Here is a 20,709-nt window from a genome sequence, read left to right on the forward strand (position 1 = left end):
TCATTTTTTTTTTTATTTTCAATTAAGAAGATCAATTATTTTGATGTTGATCTGGATTTAAACGAAAATGTGCATTAGAATTATAAAAATAAAATAATTGAATAAAAGCACGTACATATACATAATCTTGTACATTATCTTGAGATGATGAAATGCTATAATTTATCAGAAACCTTTTTTTTTTTTGTTTTATGTAACAATTATAAAAACCATTGCTTTCTTTTTTATTTCTTTTATACATTAGGGTATCTTTTGTCTGATAAATTTACGCAATGTATATTAATGGATTTTGAAAATGAAAAATAAATAAATAAATGTGTAAATATAATATGCTACCTGGATAATTAAAATATATTAATTTAATTTTTTTTTTGATAATGTTAAAATAGTTTTACACTGTACATTAACACGCTTTGCTTGTACAATGTTTTATTTACATCGAATGACAAACTGGCATGCTGATTGGTCGACCCGCTGATTGGTTAACACGTTTTATCGCTAATCCTGATTGACAGCTCTGTTATGCAACACCGAACGCGCGTTCGCTCTCTGGGTTCGCTACTGAATTTTGGGTTCGCTTTCGGCGTTCGCTCTGGGTCCGCTGCGGGTTCGCTCGGGGTCCGCTGCGGGTTCGCTCCGGGTTCGCTATAGCGAACCCCAAGCGAACCCAGAAAGCGAACCCGGGGTGCGCTCTGGGTTCGCTTTCTGTTAGGTTGTGTCTGGTCGGTACTGTACTCAAGATTCAATAGAATATTCCCCCTAAAAAACACTGCAATACCTCTTTAAACATCACTTTGAATATCTTGACACAGTACCATAGAAATGTTCAATATGTTGTCGTTTTTCAGCTTTTCTTGTGCATTTTACGTCGTTTTTTCTTTGCTTTCAACAACCTCGTTTAAAGTAAACATTCGTAAATTCTATGGTCGTTATATTAACAGATATAACCTTTCATTGGGTCGTATTTTGGCTGATGTGTTTCATACCAACTGCTAGGCCTTTGTTTTCATACTAATTTATTGACTACGGAATGTTTCGTCTACCTGCTCAATACATAGGGCTCACTGCGGATATGACCGGTCAACAGGGTTGTTTACTCTTCTTAGGCACCTCTATCCCACCTCTGGCATTTCCGGAGGTCGGTGTTTACACATTTGTATTGTTTGTAGATTTTTTGAGATCGATAACTGTTCGTTATGTTCTCAGTTTTCATTTCATAACGCAACAATTCAAACTTATGCTGACGTTATACAATCTAATCGTACGTAATGCACGCCCTGTGCTTAAGACTACTTGGACCTGGCTTACAAAACTCCTCAGAGAGATTTTTATAGTAAGGAAGAAGGGATATTTATTCAATGATTAACTTTAAATAAGCAAATACGTAATACTACTGATTTTATTGAAAGCAGGCCCGTAGAACGCGGGGGGGGGGGGGGGGCAGTTGGCCCCCACTTTTTCTGAGAATAGTATTCTGCTAAAAGTAAATTTTTCTTCATATGCTGGTTAGTCCCCACTTTTTGTTGCAGTAAGGTCGAGCATTGGCATATTCCAGGATTTGGAGACGGTCGATTACTTTTTTTTTGCTTGTCAGATTCTTTTGGGAAGTTGGCCCTGTCACGTTTTGGTAAGTTTAGGTTGTGTGTGACTGTGTTTTTTTTTTTTGTCTTGTTTAGGAAGTTGCCCCACCCCACCCCACCCCAACTTTTGAAACCGTTGTTACGGGCCTGAAAAGGTCCTTGATTCGCTTAAACTTCATGTTTTATTTCTTTGTCCCAGCTCAAACGAGAACGTGATCTAACCTGGTGAAGAATATTTCATTTTCAATATAGATTCAAGGTTACACTTACAGTTTACATTTCTATGCTTACAAGCTTACTGTTATGTTTTCATATCTAATAAATTTAAAACTTTTGATAAAGCTTCTCAGTATACATGTAATATAAAAATCGCCCTCCCATTAATTATTTACTAGACTTTTAAGCTCACCTGAGCCAAAGGCTCAAGTGAGCTTTTCTGATCGAAGGGTGTCTGGCGTCTGTCAACTTCTAACAAAATTAAATCCTCTTCACCCAAGAATGCTTTATGGCTAGTTTGGTTGAAATTGGCACAGTGTTTCTTCTTGAGAAGAAGTCGATTTTTTTTGTTTGTTGTTTAACGTCCCTCTCGAGGATTTTTCACTCATATGGAGACGCCACCACTTGCCGGTGGAGGGCTACAAATTTTGACCTATACTTGATACTCAGGGCCATTGAGCAGTGAGGGATCTTTTTCGTGCCAACACCCACTGCGACACGGGATCTCGGTTTATACAGTCTCATTCGAAGGACCGGTCTCCACGTTCCACAGTGGGATTCGAACCCGATACTTACGTCGCGGGTAGTTTAGATTTAAGTATGTCCAAAACATGACCCCTGGGGTAGGGTGGGGACATAATATGTGTTCAAAGTTTTACATAAGATTATATGAAAAAAGAATGCTGATGAAGAACAGAGGGACCATAGTTACTCAGGTAAAAATGTGGCCCATGGGCCTCTTGTTTATTTAATACCTTTTACTTTCTTTATACCGGTACCTGGTTTAAATTTGATTATGTAATTTCAATACATAATACCCAAAGTCTTACCGATCACCTGACAACTAAATGATATATAACATATTTATTCAAATGGTTATCATTTGCATAGAAAGTCTACAGTCATCATATCCGTGCCTATTTACTTAAATTTAAGATTTAAGTTCATGTTTTGTTCACAATCAGGTGCATCTATAAAATATGATCAATTGAAGGTGGAAGCTTTTAAGCAGAATTATTCTTTTTCTTTTTTCTTTTTCTGGCAATACTTAATGTGTTATTGATTTTTCTTCATCTTATGTAAAGAATATTTTTAAAAAAAAATACCATTCAGCACAGTGACTTGACATTTTAAATTTTAAATGCAATTCTGAAAATCTTTTATGCAGCCCTTCTTATATACTACCTAGTAAAAATTAAATTTGCTCTTATCATTGAATTGAAAGCAGTACAAATCACGATTTATAAAAAGGCATTATAATTGACGTACAACTGAGGTAAGCACCTTTTGTGAAATAATCAAAGTTTTAAAATTATTCAAGTTAATTGCATTAGCGAGATCGAGATAATTTATCTGTTAAAAAGAGTCTCTGAAAACTAAACGATGGTAAACTTTTCGTTTGATTTTAGATAAGGAAAATATGGAAAGTGGTGAATAAGCTTTTTCATTTACCACATCACGAAGCTCATCAGAGAAGTCTTTAATTTATGTCAAAAATCGAAACAAAGTGTGGAAAATGTAGAAAAATATCACCAATCTGACGTTCCTTGAGCACCCACAAAGTTAAATTCAGTTTTATATTCAAGAACTGGTTCGGATGCCCCTCTTTCAATTTCTCAGGCCAGTCTTTAGATCCAACTTGGGAGAAAATCAATTCCCCAGAAAAAGATTCAACATCAAGCTAACAGTATGATTCAACACAATCAATAACAGCAACAACAACACTGCTATTTCCTGCGATGAGGACACAACAAACTTTAACAAATTTCGTAACAGGCGGATCTAATCTCAAAACTGACTTTACTACATTGAAAGAAGAAACTAAAACGTGTAATGAGACAATTTTACAAAAAAGCTCCTGAAGTTATCAACACAGGATTTACAACCATACCTACGTTCTCTAAGTCAAGTCATGTTTGTTCATCAAGCATTGTGGAATCATTGGTAGACTCAGCCAATAAAACTTTGCAAACTTTTTAAACTAAGGCACAAGAAAACAATTCGTCCACTTTAGTGAATACCTCATCTGGTACAATTACTGAAACAGCTTCGCCAAAATTCAGCAAACACGAGACTCAAAGTAAACACAACTACACAAATACAACTCAAATTGTAAATAATCCACAAACAATTGCTATGTCTCCTGTTCTTCATCCAGAGGAAATAAATTTCTGTCGGTTTATGTTTCTAATTCTAAGAAGAACGCCAATAACAGTGAGAACGTACTTTGATTCCCGTCACCCACCGTTACAGTTAATGACAGACCTCGCAGTAAATAAAGACACCCTTTCAGCTCTAAAGGGGAGAATCATATCTGCTCAGCAATGGAAGACACTGTTTCCGTCTTCAGGTAATACACTTCAGAAAACGAGTAGAATGGTTTGCTTTTTTAAAAAGCTACATTGTAGCTTTAGCATATGATGTCGACCCGCCGTATGCATTATTGTAATATTACGTTTCATTTATTCATTTGACAATATAAGACTTCTTTAAACAATAGAAATTTAATTTCAAAAACATATTTTCAAGATGTTGATAATATTAGTAGATTTCGGAAGTAGACTTATCAAAATGCAACTATAAAAGACAACTGAAAATTTATATTTACAAATCACGTTTTACAATTTTTAGCAATTTTGATTCTCCTGTATATTTCAGGATATGTAAACTCAAGGCAATTTGACGTCACATTGCTGATCCTCCTTCTACGGTATATGACGAATGTCCCTGCTCCTGCAACGGGTTTTGACAAGTTGCCTCCACAAACAGACGATAGTGTTGGAGCAGACCTTGCCAGAATAAAGCATTATAGAAATATTGTAGCTCATTCAAACAATGCCAAACTTTCAGAAACAGATTTAAATGACTACTGGGCAGATATTGAAAGTGTAATTATTTTTTATCACCAAAAAATGCTATTCACCCACAGCATGATTGTTTCATTTGTACCTTAAATTTTCTCGCAAGGTAACATTAACATCCAACTTTTATAAACAGGCCATTGAAAGATTAGGAGGAAAAGCACAACTTCTAGAGACAAAGACATTAAAGACCTCTCTAATTGAGGAAAAAGACAGAGAGATTATGGTAGAAATAAGACAATTGGGAGCTCAGTTGCAAGAAACCATTCCTCAAAATATCAAAGGTATTCATAAATGCGTATAGATACTTTTTATGCAATTATTTTGTTAAATATAGTGTATAAATGTCATACTTAAAGTTTGAACATTCAATTTAAGTAAATATTCTGTATATATTTGATTAAAATATATACATATGCATTACAGTTGTATTTACATTTGCACTCGTATATGTATTTATATAATATGTTATTTGCTAATTATTACACTTTTATTTTAGAACAAATACAAGATCTTTTAGATTTTTGGACAGAAGAGGACGCTAAATTTCATGAAACTCGAGCTTCCACTGAAGTTTATAATTTAACGCAATCCCAAAAATGTGTATCTGTTGTTGGAAACTCTGGAGCTGGAAAGTCTGCTATTGTGCACCATGTTGCATTAAACATGCAAAACAAAGGGTATTGCGTTGTGCCCATTAAAGTTCCAAATGAGATACTTCAGTATTTCAATGAGAACGTGGACCAGATCTTTGTCATAGATGATCCTTGTGGCGAGCGGAGCATCGATTTCTATTCAGCAAAAGAATGGAAACGATATGAAGATGATATAATGCGTTGTTTATCAAAAACCGCCAACACGCGTTTATTGGTGACATGTAGACTTTCAATAAGCAACATAAACCATTACAAAGACATCATACTCTTTCAACCTGACTATTGCAAAGTAATAAACCTTCATTCCACAGAATTTTCATTGTCACCACAGGAGAAAAAAGCGATTTACAAATGTCACACAAACGTTGATTGCAAATTCAAAAAAGATATTTTGAACTTACATGACTGTTTCCCACTATTGTGCAAACTCATTTCAACCAAAAAAACTTTTATGCAAAACCCAAAGCAATTTTTGAAGTTTCCCTATGAAGCGTATTTTTGGGAACTAGATCTTCTCAGACGGCACCCAACACCTTACGAATACTGTGCTCTAGTGTTATGCATATTCTTTGAAAATGGTATTCAGTCTAGGCATTTACAGAAAGGAAAAGATGATGAGATCGATAAAATTTTTGAGGTTGCCTTTGAAGAGTGCTGTTTGGATCAAGGTACATCAAGGAAAAAAAATAAAACAAGTTTTGGATGGACTGACGAATGTCTTTATTTCAAACGAAGGTGATTCATATAAATTATTACATTCTACATTGATTGAAATCATTGCGAATCACTTTGCAAAGGAATCTCTCTATATTTTGATAAAATTTGCCCCCATATGGATTCTAAACTCCAGATTCAGAAATCGAGGACAAATATCCAAAAACGAGAGTGAATACTTTATCATTCTTGATGATCAACACAAACAAGTATTTTGTGATAGAATAGCAGATCATTTTGAAGAAAGAAATTTTGATACTCTTTTTAATCCTTGCTTTCCTAATGATCAGCTTGAAGAACTTTTATTTCAGAAGTTAAAATCAAATGGAAAACTAAATTCAATTTTGCACACACGAAATAGAATAGGAAATCATAGTTTAGTCAGCTATTTAACAATCGAGGAGAAGCAATCGGAAAAAATAGACATCAACGATTTAATACCAGATCCGTCATTTAAAGTAATAGGTGTTTGCGACGGCAATATTCCAAATTTTTACGAAAACGTTTCGGCGAAACTACTGCTAGAGATAAACAAGACAAGTTTTCTACACTGGGTGATTGGTGCAGGATGGACTACTTTCTTAGTTCATTCTTTAGAGGTTGTTGATTCGGAGTTAAAGAACGAGCTTTTCCAAAGTAAAAAATCAGCTTTTCTTTTGTCTTTAATCAGTGGCAATTTATACATGGTGAAATTGTGTTTAAAACTACTTGGCCCTGATCTGAATTCAGAATTTATATGTTTCCTGTGTAAACAGTTGTGTGATAGGGGTAAGCATTTAAACAATTCTTGCCCATTAGATGGTTTAAACTTTATAACCATACCCTGCATAACAGGGAAGAAAGACATTTTGGAGTTTCTTCTCAACGAAGGGATTTGCACTCAAAATGATGTAAACACCTTTGTTCATTTTACTTACCAATCTGTAACACCATTAACTGCAGCTTGTAAATTTGGACACATTGATATAGTGAATTTATTGATTGAAAATGCAGCAAGCGTCAACTTCCCAGACAAAAATGGAAACACTCCTCTGGTCGAAAGTTGTTGTAATGGGCATGGTCAAATAGTGAAAGTTTTAATCGAAAAAGGTGTAAATTTAGAAGAAAGATGTTGTTTAGACTTGTTTGATTACGATTACATTCTAGATACTTATGATGATGAATATGGAAAGGAGGGCTGGTCGGCACTTTGGTGGGCATGTAAAGGAGGCCACTCATCTATCGTCTCTTATCTGATTGACAAAGGAGCAAATATTCACAATACAAATAAAGCAGGCAAAACTCCTCTTTGGGCTGCAATTCAAAGCAGAAAATTCGATGTGGTTGCTTTATTGGTAGAGAAAGGCATCAAAATCAATGAACAAGATACTTATGGACGAACACCAATATGGTGGGCTTCAAATGTTGGAAAAGAAGAAATACTGAACATATTTATCGATCATGATGGAATGGTTAATATCTGTGACCATAATGATATATCTCCGTTATACACCGCGTGTTATAGGAGCCATATTGATTGCGTAAAGTTATTGATAAATCACGGGGCCAATGTTAACACAGAACACTTAGTGCAACCTTCGCCTCTTACTGGCGCTTGTTGCGGTAAAAATATAGATTTGATTTCTCTACTCATTAGATCAGGTGCTGATGTCAACTATGCTTTCCAGGGTCTGTGTTCTCCACTTTCTATTGCAACATGGTCCTCATTCCAAGATTGCATGACCATTTTGATAAAAAGTGGTGCTGAAGTCAATACGACCTTTGATAACAGAAAAACTGTACTCACCCAATGCATCTTTGACCATCCTAAAGAAGGGGAAAGACTTCGTTTCCTGCTACACGATCTACATACAGCGGACGATGATTGGTTTCTTTTTCATCCTGGGGTACTAAATTCCAATTTACATGACATTATATCAGTTTTAATCAATTTTGGTTGTGATCTTAATGTCCAAGATGAGCATGGATTAACAGCACTTATGGGTGTTGTCCAGCGCAACCGTGAATGCACAAAATTACTTTTAGAACATGGAGCTTGCGTTAACGCCACGGATGAAGACTCTCGTTCTGCTTTACATTATGCATGTCTTGCAGAACATCATGAGGAGGTTGTCTTACTCATTGAACATGGAGCAGATATTAATGCTAGAGATGAATCTGGGTTTACACCATTGTACTATGCATGCAAAAGATTAGATGTACAGACGCTCGACATACTTTTAAACAATGGAGCTGATGTTAATGTACGGTTGAATCAATTGATGACAGCCTTGTTTTATCTTTTATACAACGCTATATTTGAAAAAAGGAAATTAATTGAATATTTCTTTGATGAAGACTTGCCATTAAACGTACTTCTGCAATAGGGTTAAACTTACTGAACCATGGAGCAAGTGTGAAGGACTTTCGTCTTATATTTCCAATGAAGGAATTTTTTTTGAAATACCATCTGAAAGATGAAACTTTTGTAAATGCTTTGCTTAAGAAATTTTCAGAAGAAACAGATGAAAGCTGATTTTCAAAAAAGGTTACTCCGCCAATAGATTTAATTTGATTTCAATAAAAATACATTTATGGAGGTTGGATCCAGCTTTCAAAAGTATTAAGATTTTATCAAGTTTATTTTTTAGAATATCCACACATAACTTATTCAAAAATCAGAACCATTAATGGGAGTCAGTGCCCTTCTTTTGGCACAATGGAGCATTTAATATGCCTTTTTGCACTGTTATTACATCTAACACATCAATGCAATCAATTTATTCTCCAAATATCATATCCAAATAAATCATTGAACCAAATACAGTCTTATCTTATATTGAATAGGCACATCAAAAAAACTCTTAAATTGCTTCTCATAGTCAGTTATTTGATCTTCCTGCACTCAAAAAATGTCATCTTAGCAATCTTTAAAATCATTTTAATGTATAAAGTTTTTACTGGATTTCAGTGGAATGTTTGAAATTATCTTCTATGTTCGGAAAGAAAATTAAAAATGGGGTGATGTATTTCTTTTAGATATTACTTAAACTGGGGCTATTTTTCTGGACTTTTACAATATATTTGCTATATTTGTCATAATTTAATCATAGAATTCATGACAGTTAAAGAGACAGTACGGCGCATCTCGTCAAATAAAAGAGTTGATAAATTTTCCCATAGGATTTGGATTTTTTTTACTGCTCAAAAATGTATAAACTTTCAGAAAATTACAAGTTTCATAATTAAATAATTTTGATTATTTCTTTAAAATTAATAATTATCACAGCGTGCATTGTGTGCTTCCGAATCTCTAATATGTTTAACGAGGTTCGTTCCTGAGCTTTTAAGCGGATTTTTGTATTGACCTCTATTTAAAAAAAATTTGTGTAATGTTTTAGTTCATATAATAAATTTGGATTCTACAATGCAAATTAAACTCTATTCAATTAAAACCCCATGATTAAGTTCCATACCAAAAGCATTAAGTGAGGAATTATATTTTGTGGCGAAAGGTTTTTTTTAGAGGGAAATGATCAATTTTTCTCTTTCGAAGTATTTACAGTATTGTGAAGTTTGGATTCCTATTTTTCCATGCAGCCTGCATACAGAGTTAATTTGTGCAGTGAATTATTTTATACTGATCCTAATTACATACTGAATTAATTGTAATAAATTCTATCATCATATATAACAAATATAGCAAATATATTGTGAAAGTCCAGGACAAAAATAGCCCCAAATTTAAGCCTAAAATCAACACTTTATTAGTAATATCTAAAAATTAACATCACGAACGCCCACTTTTACTTTTCTATTCTGAATATTTATGGTAATTTTAACCATTCTGCTTAAATCCAGTAAAATGGCATTACTTTCAAATGATTTTATTGCTTGTTAAATTTTTATTGCCAGAAAAATGACATTTTTTTAGTGCAGAAAGGTTAAATAATTGACCATAAGAAGTAATATGAAACTTTTTTGTTGTCACAAATTTTTAATTTGTCTATTCAAGATTAAATGAGACTGCGTATGTTCCAATAATCTATTTGAATAAAATATATTTGAGGAAAAACTTGATTTAAATGCTAGAAATAGCAGTGCAAAAAGGTCATACTAAATGCTCCGTAGTACCAAAAGAAGCGCATTAACCCCCATTTTGTGTTTTGATCTTTAATTGAGCTATGTGTGTAGATTCTAAAAATATACTTGATAAAAATTCTCAATACATTTGATAGCAGGATCCAACCTCCTTAACTTCTAAAGCCGCAGATGAGATCTCCACATTGCAGCAGCAGTGACCTACTGGACAAAAACCTCTGATTTCGCAGCCTTTTTCTTTTGTGTCCGGAATGACAATTATTGATAGAATACATAGGATTGATTTTTATTAGATGTGTAATTTATAAGGCTTGCTACTTATATTTATTTTTGCAGGGATGCTGTGCATGTAATTGTCTCAATAATCAGTTCACTGTTGAAAGAATGGGATTTGGAGTGGATCCAGATTTTATCAAATTTGAGGCACATAGAGTATTTCTGGGGAGTGGGGTGTTGAAATAGCTTAATATTCTTCTAACACAAAACCGTGTGATTTGTATACATTTTGCAAACAAAGACCAAATATATTGCTTTGAGGTTTAAATATACCTGAATTGATAAATTTCATCTTGCTGCAATCTTACTTAGATTCTAGCCAAAAGTAAACTGAAATAAATAAATAAATAAGACGATACATTTAAAAATGTATTATGTTACGCAATAATGCTTAATTTATAAACAAGGAAGTAATTTTAAATATTTACATTTGCAAATATTTTTCTTAGATAAACGTATTGAAGAGAAAATATGTTCAATTCTGTATGAACTTATTAGGGGGTCAGAGGTCATAACGTGACCGAATCACACGGTGAGATGATATTTTGCCTACACCGTCACAGTGAAAATGCTCTCGGAAATTCTAACTCGATAGCGATGAATAACATAATAAAAATAATTAAAACATATGAATGTTTTTCATTCAACAGATGTTCAATAGATCTTCCTTCGGTGTGAAATACACGCTTGCTGAATTTTCTTAATTAAAAATATTTTAAATATTAATGATAATAACACTTTGTCAGTTGCAATAGAAATGGATGTTTGAAAAAGAAGGGGGAGACATTTCATTTCAATTCTTAATATATACATTTGTGGTATCTCTCTATTATATAAACATACAGAGAGCAAATATCTCCATACCTGTATGAAGTTTTTCGAATGTCACAGGTCATTACATGACCTAATCACACAGCACAGTAATATCTACATAAAAAGACTTACTCATCTTAGCAATATAGCATGCTTTTCATGTATAAAAATGTACAAAATACGCAAGTAAAATAAATAATCACTTTATTTACAATGTAAACGAGGTTTAATGCAGTTCTTGATCGATTTTACATAGAGAATAGAAAACTACGTGTTACAATTTTCATGTCTGACCTCCATAGTCTCAATGTTTACCCTTATTTTTCTTGTAGACCTCTGAATGCTATAATTTTTTTTCATTAAACTTTACTCACAATAAATTTGAAAATCTGTTGGATATCTCAATGTAGTGCAATCATGCCACAAACAGCTGACAAACACTTCCGAAGTTCAGTAGGCACACATGCGCGGATCTAGAGGGGGTCGCAGAATTTGCCAAAAACGCGTTGCATTCCTGTCGCTACGCTCACGAAGCTCACTGGTTGTTGTTTACATTGCTTTAAAGATAAAACTGCCGACTCCTGTGCCGCTCTTCAAGCCGATTTCCATTTTGCATAATTTGTCTGTCATGGATTATCCGCGAGTTTATGTAACGTTAACTTTGTTGTGACGTCATAATACCTTACGTTACGTTTCTAGAGATAATAATAACAAATCTCAAATAAACCACTATACGATTAAGACGTCTTTTATTTCATTCCACAACATTTTGGTGCCGTGACCGACGGAATTCTACGTAGTACATACAATGGAAGGAAGACTAAAAGCTATACGAGCCGGCAACAGATCAGCAGTTACAAAGCTATTTGGACGGTTTTTGGACTTGAAGGAAAATCCAGCCAGTGAAGAAATTACCGAGGAAATCAACATAATTAGAAAGTCTCTCGCGCTGAAAAGGCAGACCCTACACGAATTGAACGACCGCATATTGGATATTCCATCTGAAGAGGACATCGAAACAGAAATCGCAAATACAGATGAGTACATGTATGAATTAGACTGTAAAATTAGGCAAACTGAGAAATTTACAGAAAAAATTCCATGTAAAACTTTGAACGCCAATGCCGAGTTTTTTTATACCCACCACAGATATTCATGCTAATAACGTTAACACGTAAGCTACAATTAACTCAAGTGAAACGGCTTGTGAGAATATTTTGAACAATTATCCTGCCTCTGATCTCAATGCACAAAGTAGCCAGGAAAATGTTTTGTCATTAACATCCCAACACGCCACGAATAATCACCGATTACCAAAATTAGATCTTCCGCATTTTTACGGAGATGTATTAGAATGGAATACATTTTGGGATTCTTACGAATCAACGATTCATTGCAATCATACTTTGACGCCAATTCAAAAGTTTAGCTATCTCAAAGCCAATTACGCGACACAGCAGCACAAACAATAGCAGGATTTGCGCTTACAAATGCTAATTACGAAACGGCAATAGACTTGCTCAAAGAACGATTTGGTCAGCCACAGAAAATTATTAACGCTCATATGAGAGCACTCATCGAACTTCCTTCCCCCAGAAATGATGCCATTAGTTTAAGAAATTATGGAGATTTCTTGGAATCTCATGTCAGGTGCTTAGAGTGTCTAGGACAAAGACAAGAGATGTTTGGAGCATTGCTTATTCCAGTCATATTCAACAAGCTACCATCTGAAATTGGGAAAAACATTGCACGTGAGTACGATGGTGACAACATTTCACTACAAAATCTTCGTAAAGCTATCAGCAAAGAAGTCAAAATCCTTGAATCAGGCCAGATTGAAAATAGTGATGGATTTCACGCAACAGCAATGTTTCTTACTGGAGCCTCAAAGAAACAACGCAACGTTCATTATTCACGTAATCAGAAAACAAGAGGGTCAACTCCTCATGTTGAAACAACAGAGATGAAGAGCCGCCCATGCATTTATTGTTGCACAGAGAATCATTTTCCAGGGGATTGTAAGAAAGTTACAGACGTAAGTACAAGATTCGACATCTTAAACGGAAGAAATTATGTTTCAACTGCTTGGGAAACCACCGCGCCTCAGATTGTAAATCCCGCAACAGGTGTAAAAAGTGTCAGAAAAAACACCACACAAGTATATGCGACATGAAACTAACGAGGGACAGAGACGAGCCCACCAAATCAACAAGTATCAACATTGTAGAAACGAGCAAGAAGTCAGAAACCACAGTACTGAATGTTGAACATCGACCTACAAATGTTTTACTGAAAACAGCTATTGCCCCGGTGAGTCATGAAAATCAGACAACCGAAGCTAATATCTTATTTGATGAAGGATCGCAAAGATCGTTCATAACAGAAAAACTCGCCAATGAGTTAGAAATCACACAAAGGATATCGGAAAGTTTCTAGTATGCCGGTCCCCAGAATCACGCGACTGCGCTTGAGCGGTTATTTCCCTTGCCGTTGCTATGCAGAATGTAAACAAACCGCCATTTTCCCCTCGCTTCAACAAAACACATTCGATCGAGTGATTAGGGTTAGAGTGTATAGTTTTAAGACTGGAAAACTGTTTCATCAATCCAGTCTTAAATCTTCCTGACTTTGGGCTAATCCATGTAATTTTTGCTTACAAAAGGCACTGCCAAGTGCCTTTTGTGACCAAAAACTTGCATGAATCAGCCTAATGTCGAACTGTGCCGCTATATTATCTTACAGGAGTAAAGCATGAAACATGTAAAACTTGAGCAAATCGTTAATTGAATATCTGTGCGTTGTCTGCGATCTACGGATTAGGGTTAGAGTATATATAGCTCGGATATTGTGACTGTTTCATATGCACCCATGCTCGCATCTCCATCACTTTGGGCTTATTCATACAATTTTTGCTTACAAAAAACAGGAAAGTTTTGTGACCGAAACTTTGATGAATTAGCCTTGGTTTAATATCGAAACATGCCCGATATTGTGCGCTAAGTTTAGGCAGGTTAATTATTGGTAAAAGCGACTTACCGTTTACTTGAGCTCGATATCCCAACCTCCGAATGTTCATATTCAGAATGTTTTTCCTTTCAAATCGATGATGATGCACAATCCAATCAACCAACTACTAGTAATTAGCTCCAACTTGTTAAATCTCTGCATTTCTCACAAAAATCTCGCAATTTTAGTAGCATTTCACTTTGAGTCCTATCAACTATTTCTTCATTACGTCAAAACACAAGTGACGCACGTCATGAATATTTATGAGATTACGTCAAAAATTGATCATGTGACCATATTCCTAAACAACGCGAGATGGAGTTTTACCTACTAAACAAGTACGTTATTTTACGAAATCTTTTAATTCTCATTTTAAAAAACTGTGTTTAAAAACCAGTTTTTTTTTGTTTTTTTTTTTTAAAAACTGTGTTTAAAAACCAGTTTTTTAAACCCAATTTTTCACAAGGAATACGAATTTTGGCTCAATTTTGCGATTTGTGGCCTTTTTATCGATCGCTCACGCGATCGTATTATTATGTACGCCGCCTTCGGCGGCACCTATTTTAGCGCCATACTCATAGGGACCGGTATACTAGAAGTGTTCCAGGAAAACTGAAGCAATTAAACTAGCTACTTTTGGGAAAAATGGAAGTGTCCAGTATCTAGATAGTGCAACCATCGATTTGATAACCGACTCGGGAGAATTGATTGCTATTAATGTTCTGTTAGTACCATCCATAGCAAGCCCTCTAACCAGCTACCACTCTTCTGAAGTAAAAAGACTGCCATACCTTCAAGGACTCAAGTTAGCACATCCGGTTTCAGCTGACAGCGAATTTGTAATTTCATTTTTAATTGGAGCAGATCATTACTGGAGAATTGTAGAAAACCAAGTCATCCGGGGACCGGGACCAACTGCTGTGAAGTCGAAGATTGGATTTCTGCTTTCAGGACCAACTTCTCAATCATCTTGTACAAACAATGTCAGTGATCACATATACAACGTTATAGCTATGCATACATCAATAGAACAAGCACTGCAACGCTTCTGGGAATTAGAGAACATTGGAATCACGGACACACCAGATAAGAACGAGTCCAGTGATAAAGTCAAGATGTACCAAGATAAATGCATCGAGTTTCGAAACGACAAATACTACGCAAAGTTGCCATGGAAACATGACCATTCTGAGCTACCGTCGAATTATGGAATTGCACTGAAAGAACCCAAGTACTATCAACAGACTGAGTAGCAACCCAGAACTTTTGAAGAAATACAGTGAGATAATCGAGGAACAGGAACGAAAAGGATTCATAGAAAAGGTTCCAGAGGATACAACAACGTCCTCTGTGGTACATTATATTCCACACCACTATGTCAAAAAAGATTCCAGCACCACACCTATCAGGATAATATATTACTGTAGCTGCCGCGAATCACGTGACAAGCCGAGCCTTAACGACTGCTTGGATTCAACGCAACTCATCTTAAATGATTTGACATCAGTTCTGACAAGATTTCGATTACACGAATTTGCTATAACCACTGATATTGAAAAAGCATTTCTGCACTTTGGTTTACATGAGAATGACCGAGATGCAACGAGATTCCTTTGGTTGAAGGACCCGAATGATCTCAACAGTTCATTAGTGCCTTACCGTTTCAAAGCAGTGCTGTTTGGAGCCACTTGCTCCCCATTTATCTTAAATGCGACAATTCTGAAGCATCTGCAGAACAAGAACTCTACAAGTGCAGGTATTCTGAGGAGAGATCTGTGTGTGGATAACGTAATATCCAGTTTTGCAAGTGAAACTGATGCTATTGAGTACTTTCGGGAATCAAGGAAGATCATGATGGATGCAGGAATGAAACTTAGATCATGGGCATCAAACAGTAAGCTACTTCACACAGAAGCCATGCATAATGGATTGCACGACTCGGACGATTTAAAAAAATTACTAGGATTACGCTGGGACCCAATGAACGACAAACTGTCATTTGCGAAACGAGAAATACCAAAAATTGAGACCGTTACAAAGAGATTGATACTACAATACTCATCACAAATATACGATCCACTTGGTATCCTGAGCCCAGTCACGGTGAGAGCCAAGATATTGTTACAGTCACTTTGGAAACAAAGGTATGAATGGGACAACCCAGTACCAGATGAAATTTGTAAGACTTGGAATTCTCTTGCAAATGATCTTAACATCGCATTATCAGTTCAATTTCCGAGGAAATATTTTAACAAGGTGGACGGTGAAACAACACTACACATCTTTGCAGACGCTAGTACAAAGTCTTATGGAGCTGCTGCATATATCTGCAACAGAAGCGAATCGAAATTAGTCATGGCAAAAAATACAGTTGCACCACTTAAATCACTCACATTTCCACAGTTAGAATTGATGGCAGCACTAAATGTCGCAAGACTAGGAAATCACCTGCAAAACTCATTACCAAAAATGAATATTGTCTACTGGTCAGACAGCCAAATTGTGTTACACTGGTTATCTAGCAAAAGACTGTTGAAAAAATTTGTGTCAAGCAGAATATTCGAAATTCGCGAATTACGTAGTGCATTCACATGGAAATACTGTCCAACACATGACAACCCTGCTGATCTTCTGACTCGAGGACTTGACGCAACTTCATTTATGAACAGTGCCTTATGGAAACATGGACCATCATGGATTTACAACAGAGAGGCATAGCCATGTTGGAACCCACAACCGACCTCAGTACAGTCTGAAATGGAGACACAAGAGAAATGCACGACAACGTCAAACGACCTTACTACTGAACCTGAAAACATTCTGAACGTCATCGACGTATCAAGATTCAGGGATTATAAAAAAAAATATTACATGTAGTTGCATTTTGTATTACGATTTGTGAAAAATTGTCGAGTTCACACATGCGACAGGGAACTCAACAGTTTAACATCCGAAGAGCTGTACAGAGCCGAAAAGAACTAAATAAAAGGATGTCAAAAGAACGCGTTTTCCGAGGAGATTATGAAAATGAATTCCAATGGAGCCAAACCATCTCTTATCAGACAACTTCGTCTATTTCTTGATACTGATGGATGCATACACTGTAGAGGTAGGATTTGCTATGCCAAAATAGACAACGAGACAAAGAACCCTTATTTACTTCCAAAGAAGGACACTGTTACACACTTGATCATCAGAGACGCTCATCAGCGGAGTGGCCATTCTGGTACGAATGCGACAGTGTCATACATCCGACAAAAGTTTTGAATACCAGCAATCAGACAGGCTGTAAATTCTGTCACTCGGAATTGCGTAATTTGCAGAACTGTAAATGGATAACACTATTCCTCACCAGAGCTACCGCCTTTACCCTATTTTCGTACAGAGGAATCAACGCCATTCACTACTACGGGAGTAGACTTCACTGGAGCTTTATTCGTCAAGGAACGGAGCCGAAGACAATCCAGAGCTTATATTTGCCTATTTACATGCGCTAATACAAGAGCAATTCATCTAGAGACAGTCAATGATTTATCCGAACAGTCATTTTTACGGGCGTTCCGTAGATTTGCAAGCCGAAGGTCCGTGCCTAAGATAATCATCTCAGATAATGCACCAACTTTCAAGTCCGCAGCGAATTACCTGCAACAACTATTTGAATCTAAAACTATTAAAGAAGAACTCGCAAATATGGGAGTTAATTGGAAATTCTTTCCAAAGGCAGCTCCATGGTATGGAGGTTTTTGGGAACGACTCATAGGAATTACCAAATCCACACTGAAGAAAATAATCGGCCGTTCATACATCGATTTAGAAACCTTACAAACTGTAGTCACAGAGGTTGAAGCGATAGTAAATGACCGTCCGTTAACATACGTTTCATCGAACCTCGAGGATCCAGAGCCATTAACACTATCACATTTGCTGTACGGAAGAAGACTGACTTCCTTCCAATACCCAACAGAGGACCCAGAGAATTCAAACGACTGTCATTCATTGACATGTCGTCGTCTAAACCAACGATTGGATAATCAGAATACTATTTTAAATCACTTTTGGAGCCGCTGGAAGAGAGAATATTTGACATCACTGAGAGAGTACCATACATCAAATGGAAGAAGGTCGCAGAATATTAAAGTCGGTGACATTGTCCAAATCCATGAGGAGAAACCTCGGATCATGTGGAAACTAGCTGTCGTGGAGGAACTCATACAGGGGAGAGACGGATTCGTCAGAGCTGTCACTTTACGGACCAAAAATGGACTTACCAATAGACCAATTTTGAAACTATATCCAATCGAAGTGAATGAGAACGAACTTCAAATACAATCTTCTGATCGAGTATCAAAAACAAAAGCCAAAGAAAGAATCAGTGAATGGACCTCTTAATTTAATGATTATGAACTTGCTTTTTATTTCACTGGAACTGTTAATTTAATATGAACTTTTTAAAATTTTACTATTCATTTTGGTGCCCGGGGTGGCAAGGATTATCCGCGAGTTTATGTAACGTTAACTTTGTTGTGACGTCATAATACCTTACGTTACGTTTCTATAGATAATAACAAGTCTCAAATAAACCACTATACGATTAAGACGTCTTTTATTTCATTCCACAACATTGTCAAATTCTACAACGAACAGTTAGTGCAATATTTACATTCGATTATATTCGACTGTCCGCCTCAAATGTATATATAAGTAATAAATAACAAGTTTAAAAACTTCACTGGGAAATGAAGTGGGTCGGTACGTAATCAATTCTTCTGAGAAGGCCTTCGGCCTTCACAGGATTTGTTCACGTGACCGACCCACCTCATTTCCCAGTGAAGTTCTTAAAACTTGTTATTTATTTCTTAAATACTCACTGTGAGAAAAAAAACGTGCTAAATGGTACATGAAAAGAAAATGATGCCATAATTACGAATGCTTAAACTCTTATAAACCTTTGTATGAACGTTCTATCGATTTTACTGGATATTTAGATTTTAAATTGGTGATTTGTTGTTCATCAGGACATACATCATAAGACAACGTCGAAATTCGGTCAGGTAGTAAGTTTTGTGAAAATTTCGAGAACACTCAACACATATACTAATGATAAGGACAAAAGTGCAGTAAGCAATTGGTTTTCAATTGGCGTGAGAAATTTAAGGAAAATAGAATTTCCGTGGAAAATGTTGAAAGGTATGGCTGCCTTTTGCAAGGTCGTTTTTTCCTCATAGACAAATTGAGAACATCAAAGGACGTGGACCGCCGATGTACTGTGCTTGACATTCCTCCTGAAATCGGAACATGGTACGGAACGACGGAGCGTATTTTGAAAAATGATCAAAATATAAAGAAAGTTGGTGCGAGATGGGTAACCAGGTTTTTTCGAGAGCAGAAATGGAGAAATGAATGCAGTGTTTTGTAATTTTGTAAATTTTGAAGTATATTTGAACGTAAGGGCGAGATGCTCCTAAAACGTAACGTGACATACCTACCTTGACGTTACGTCGAAGTCTCCTACGGATTTTATAACTTTCCATGTTAAGAAAACTCGTGTGACCTTAATGGTAATTGGAACGTGGTGAAATTTTCCAGTGTTGTTGCACAATGGCTCTACTTTATAGATATGTCTATTGTTCGCTTTAATCACATCACAATAAAATTTTAGAAAGAAATTACACAAACTGTTGGATCAACCCTCGTATGTCATAAAGTGTTTGTTTTGTTTGTTTGTATGTTCTTTAACGTTCCTCTCGAAATTTTTTCACTCATATGGAGACGCCACCACTTGCCGGTGGAGAGCTGCAAATTTTGTCCTATACTCGGCACTTACGGCCATTGAGCAGTGAGGGATCTTTTTCGTGCCAGCACCTACTGCGACAAGGGACCTTGGTTTATACGGTCTCATCCGAAGGACCGGTCTCCACGTCCCACAGTGGGATTCGAACCCGCGACGTAAGTATCAACTCCTTACTTCACGACTCTAGAGCAGACGCTCTAACCACTGCGCCACGCGGGCGACTGTCATATAGTGTGTCTGAATACAAATACCTATGTGTAATATTTTGCGTCTCGTGCTCTTTCTCTTTATCTTAAACGTATATTAACTTTATCAAAAAGAATTAAAATCACTGCTTATAAACGGGAAAAAATTAATTTCACCAAATCCAGACATTAAAACCACTTTTCACATTTTTGACCATTCTATTATTCGTATTCTATTTATTTATTTTATTGTATTGTATGCACATAGAAAATTGGGGTTATTTTAACCCATTTACTAAGACAAAATAGCATACCTGGGGTTGGACAGGGTGTAATCCAATTTAATCTGTGATAAACTGAAATTATGCAAATCAATTCTCGGTATACATAAATATGCAACTAAATTGCTGTACTATCTGAATTGGGTACATTTTCCCTACATTTGACATAACATGATCAATGATAAGCATTGGTATAGACTTAAAAATATGTTATGTCTTTTCCACTTTTACAAGATGTTTATTGTGAATC

General features: G+C 35.9%; 4 protein-coding genes across 4 annotated transcripts; all 4 read left to right on the forward strand.

Moving 5' to 3' along the window:
- Nucleotides 1-3,932: 3,932 nt before the first annotated feature.
- On the forward strand, nt 3,933-8,393 carry LOC133181149 (ankyrin repeat domain-containing protein 17-like). The gene is made up of 5 exons (XM_061315688.1): nt 3,933-4,146; nt 4,455-4,684; nt 4,794-4,941; nt 5,157-5,527; nt 6,783-8,393. The coding sequence occupies exons 1-5, from the start codon at nt 3,933-3,935 to the stop codon at nt 8,391-8,393; spliced, it is 2,574 nt and encodes an 857-aa protein (XP_061171672.1).
- A 3,611-nt stretch (nt 8,394-12,004) lies between these two features.
- Nucleotides 12,005-13,369, forward strand: LOC133181150 (uncharacterized). The gene is made up of 2 exons (XM_061315689.1): nt 12,005-12,257; nt 12,654-13,369. Exons 1-2 carry the CDS (start codon nt 12,005-12,007, stop codon nt 13,367-13,369), a joined length of 969 nt encoding a protein of 322 aa, XP_061171673.1.
- A 1,846-nt stretch (nt 13,370-15,215) lies between these two features.
- Nucleotides 15,216-16,920, forward strand: LOC133181151 (uncharacterized). The gene is made up of 2 exons (XM_061315691.1): nt 15,216-15,319; nt 15,447-16,920. The coding sequence occupies exons 1-2, from the start codon at nt 15,216-15,218 to the stop codon at nt 16,918-16,920; spliced, it is 1,578 nt and encodes a 525-aa protein (XP_061171675.1).
- Nucleotides 16,921-17,229: 309 nt separating this feature from the next.
- On the forward strand, nt 17,230-18,591 carry LOC133181152 (uncharacterized). The gene is made up of 2 exons (XM_061315692.1): nt 17,230-17,428; nt 17,558-18,591. Exons 1-2 carry the CDS (start codon nt 17,230-17,232, stop codon nt 18,589-18,591), a joined length of 1,233 nt encoding a protein of 410 aa, XP_061171676.1.
- The last annotated feature ends 2,118 nt before the right edge of the window (nt 18,592-20,709 follow it).

The sequence above is a fragment of the Saccostrea echinata genome, unplaced genomic scaffold, assembly GCF_033153115.1.
Source record: "Saccostrea echinata isolate AGI-Se365-2 ecotype Australia unplaced genomic scaffold, CSIRO_AGI_Sech_v1 ptg000008l, whole genome shotgun sequence".
Classification (NCBI taxonomy): Eukaryota; Metazoa; Mollusca; class Bivalvia; order Ostreida; family Ostreidae; genus Saccostrea; species Saccostrea echinata.

What these genes read in the sequence shown, in the direction of transcription:
- LOC133181149 (XM_061315688.1), top strand. Translation starts at nt 3,933, where the DNA reads ATGTCTCCTGTTCTTCATCCAGAGGAAATAAATTTCTGTCGGTTTATG. An exon ending in ACTGGGCAGATATTGAAAGT is followed by an intron (nt 4,685 to 4,793) that starts GTAATTATTTTT and finishes TTTTATAAACAG; the next exon opens with GCCATTGAAAGATTAGGAGG. An exon ending in CCGCCAACACGCGTTTATTG is followed by an intron (nt 5,528 to 6,782) that starts GTGACATGTAGA and finishes CTGTGTAAACAG; the next exon opens with TTGTGTGATAGGGGTAAGCA.
- LOC133181151 (XM_061315691.1), top strand. Translation starts at nt 15,216, where the DNA reads ATGCATACATCAATAGAACAAGCACTGCAACGCTTCTGGGAATTAGAG. An exon ending in TCCAGTGATAAAGTCAAGAT is followed by an intron (nt 15,320 to 15,446) that starts GTACCAAGATAA and finishes TACTATCAACAG; the next exon opens with ACTGAGTAGCAACCCAGAAC.
- LOC133181150 (XM_061315689.1), top strand. Translation starts at nt 12,005, where the DNA reads ATGGAAGGAAGACTAAAAGCTATACGAGCCGGCAACAGATCAGCAGTT. An exon ending in GTACATGTATGAATTAGACT is followed by an intron (nt 12,258 to 12,653) that starts GTAAAATTAGGC and finishes TACGCGACACAG; the next exon opens with CAGCACAAACAATAGCAGGA.
- LOC133181152 (XM_061315692.1), top strand. Translation starts at nt 17,230, where the DNA reads ATGAATTCCAATGGAGCCAAACCATCTCTTATCAGACAACTTCGTCTA. An exon ending in TCAGCGGAGTGGCCATTCTG is followed by an intron (nt 17,429 to 17,557) that starts GTACGAATGCGA and finishes ATTCCTCACCAG; the next exon opens with AGCTACCGCCTTTACCCTAT.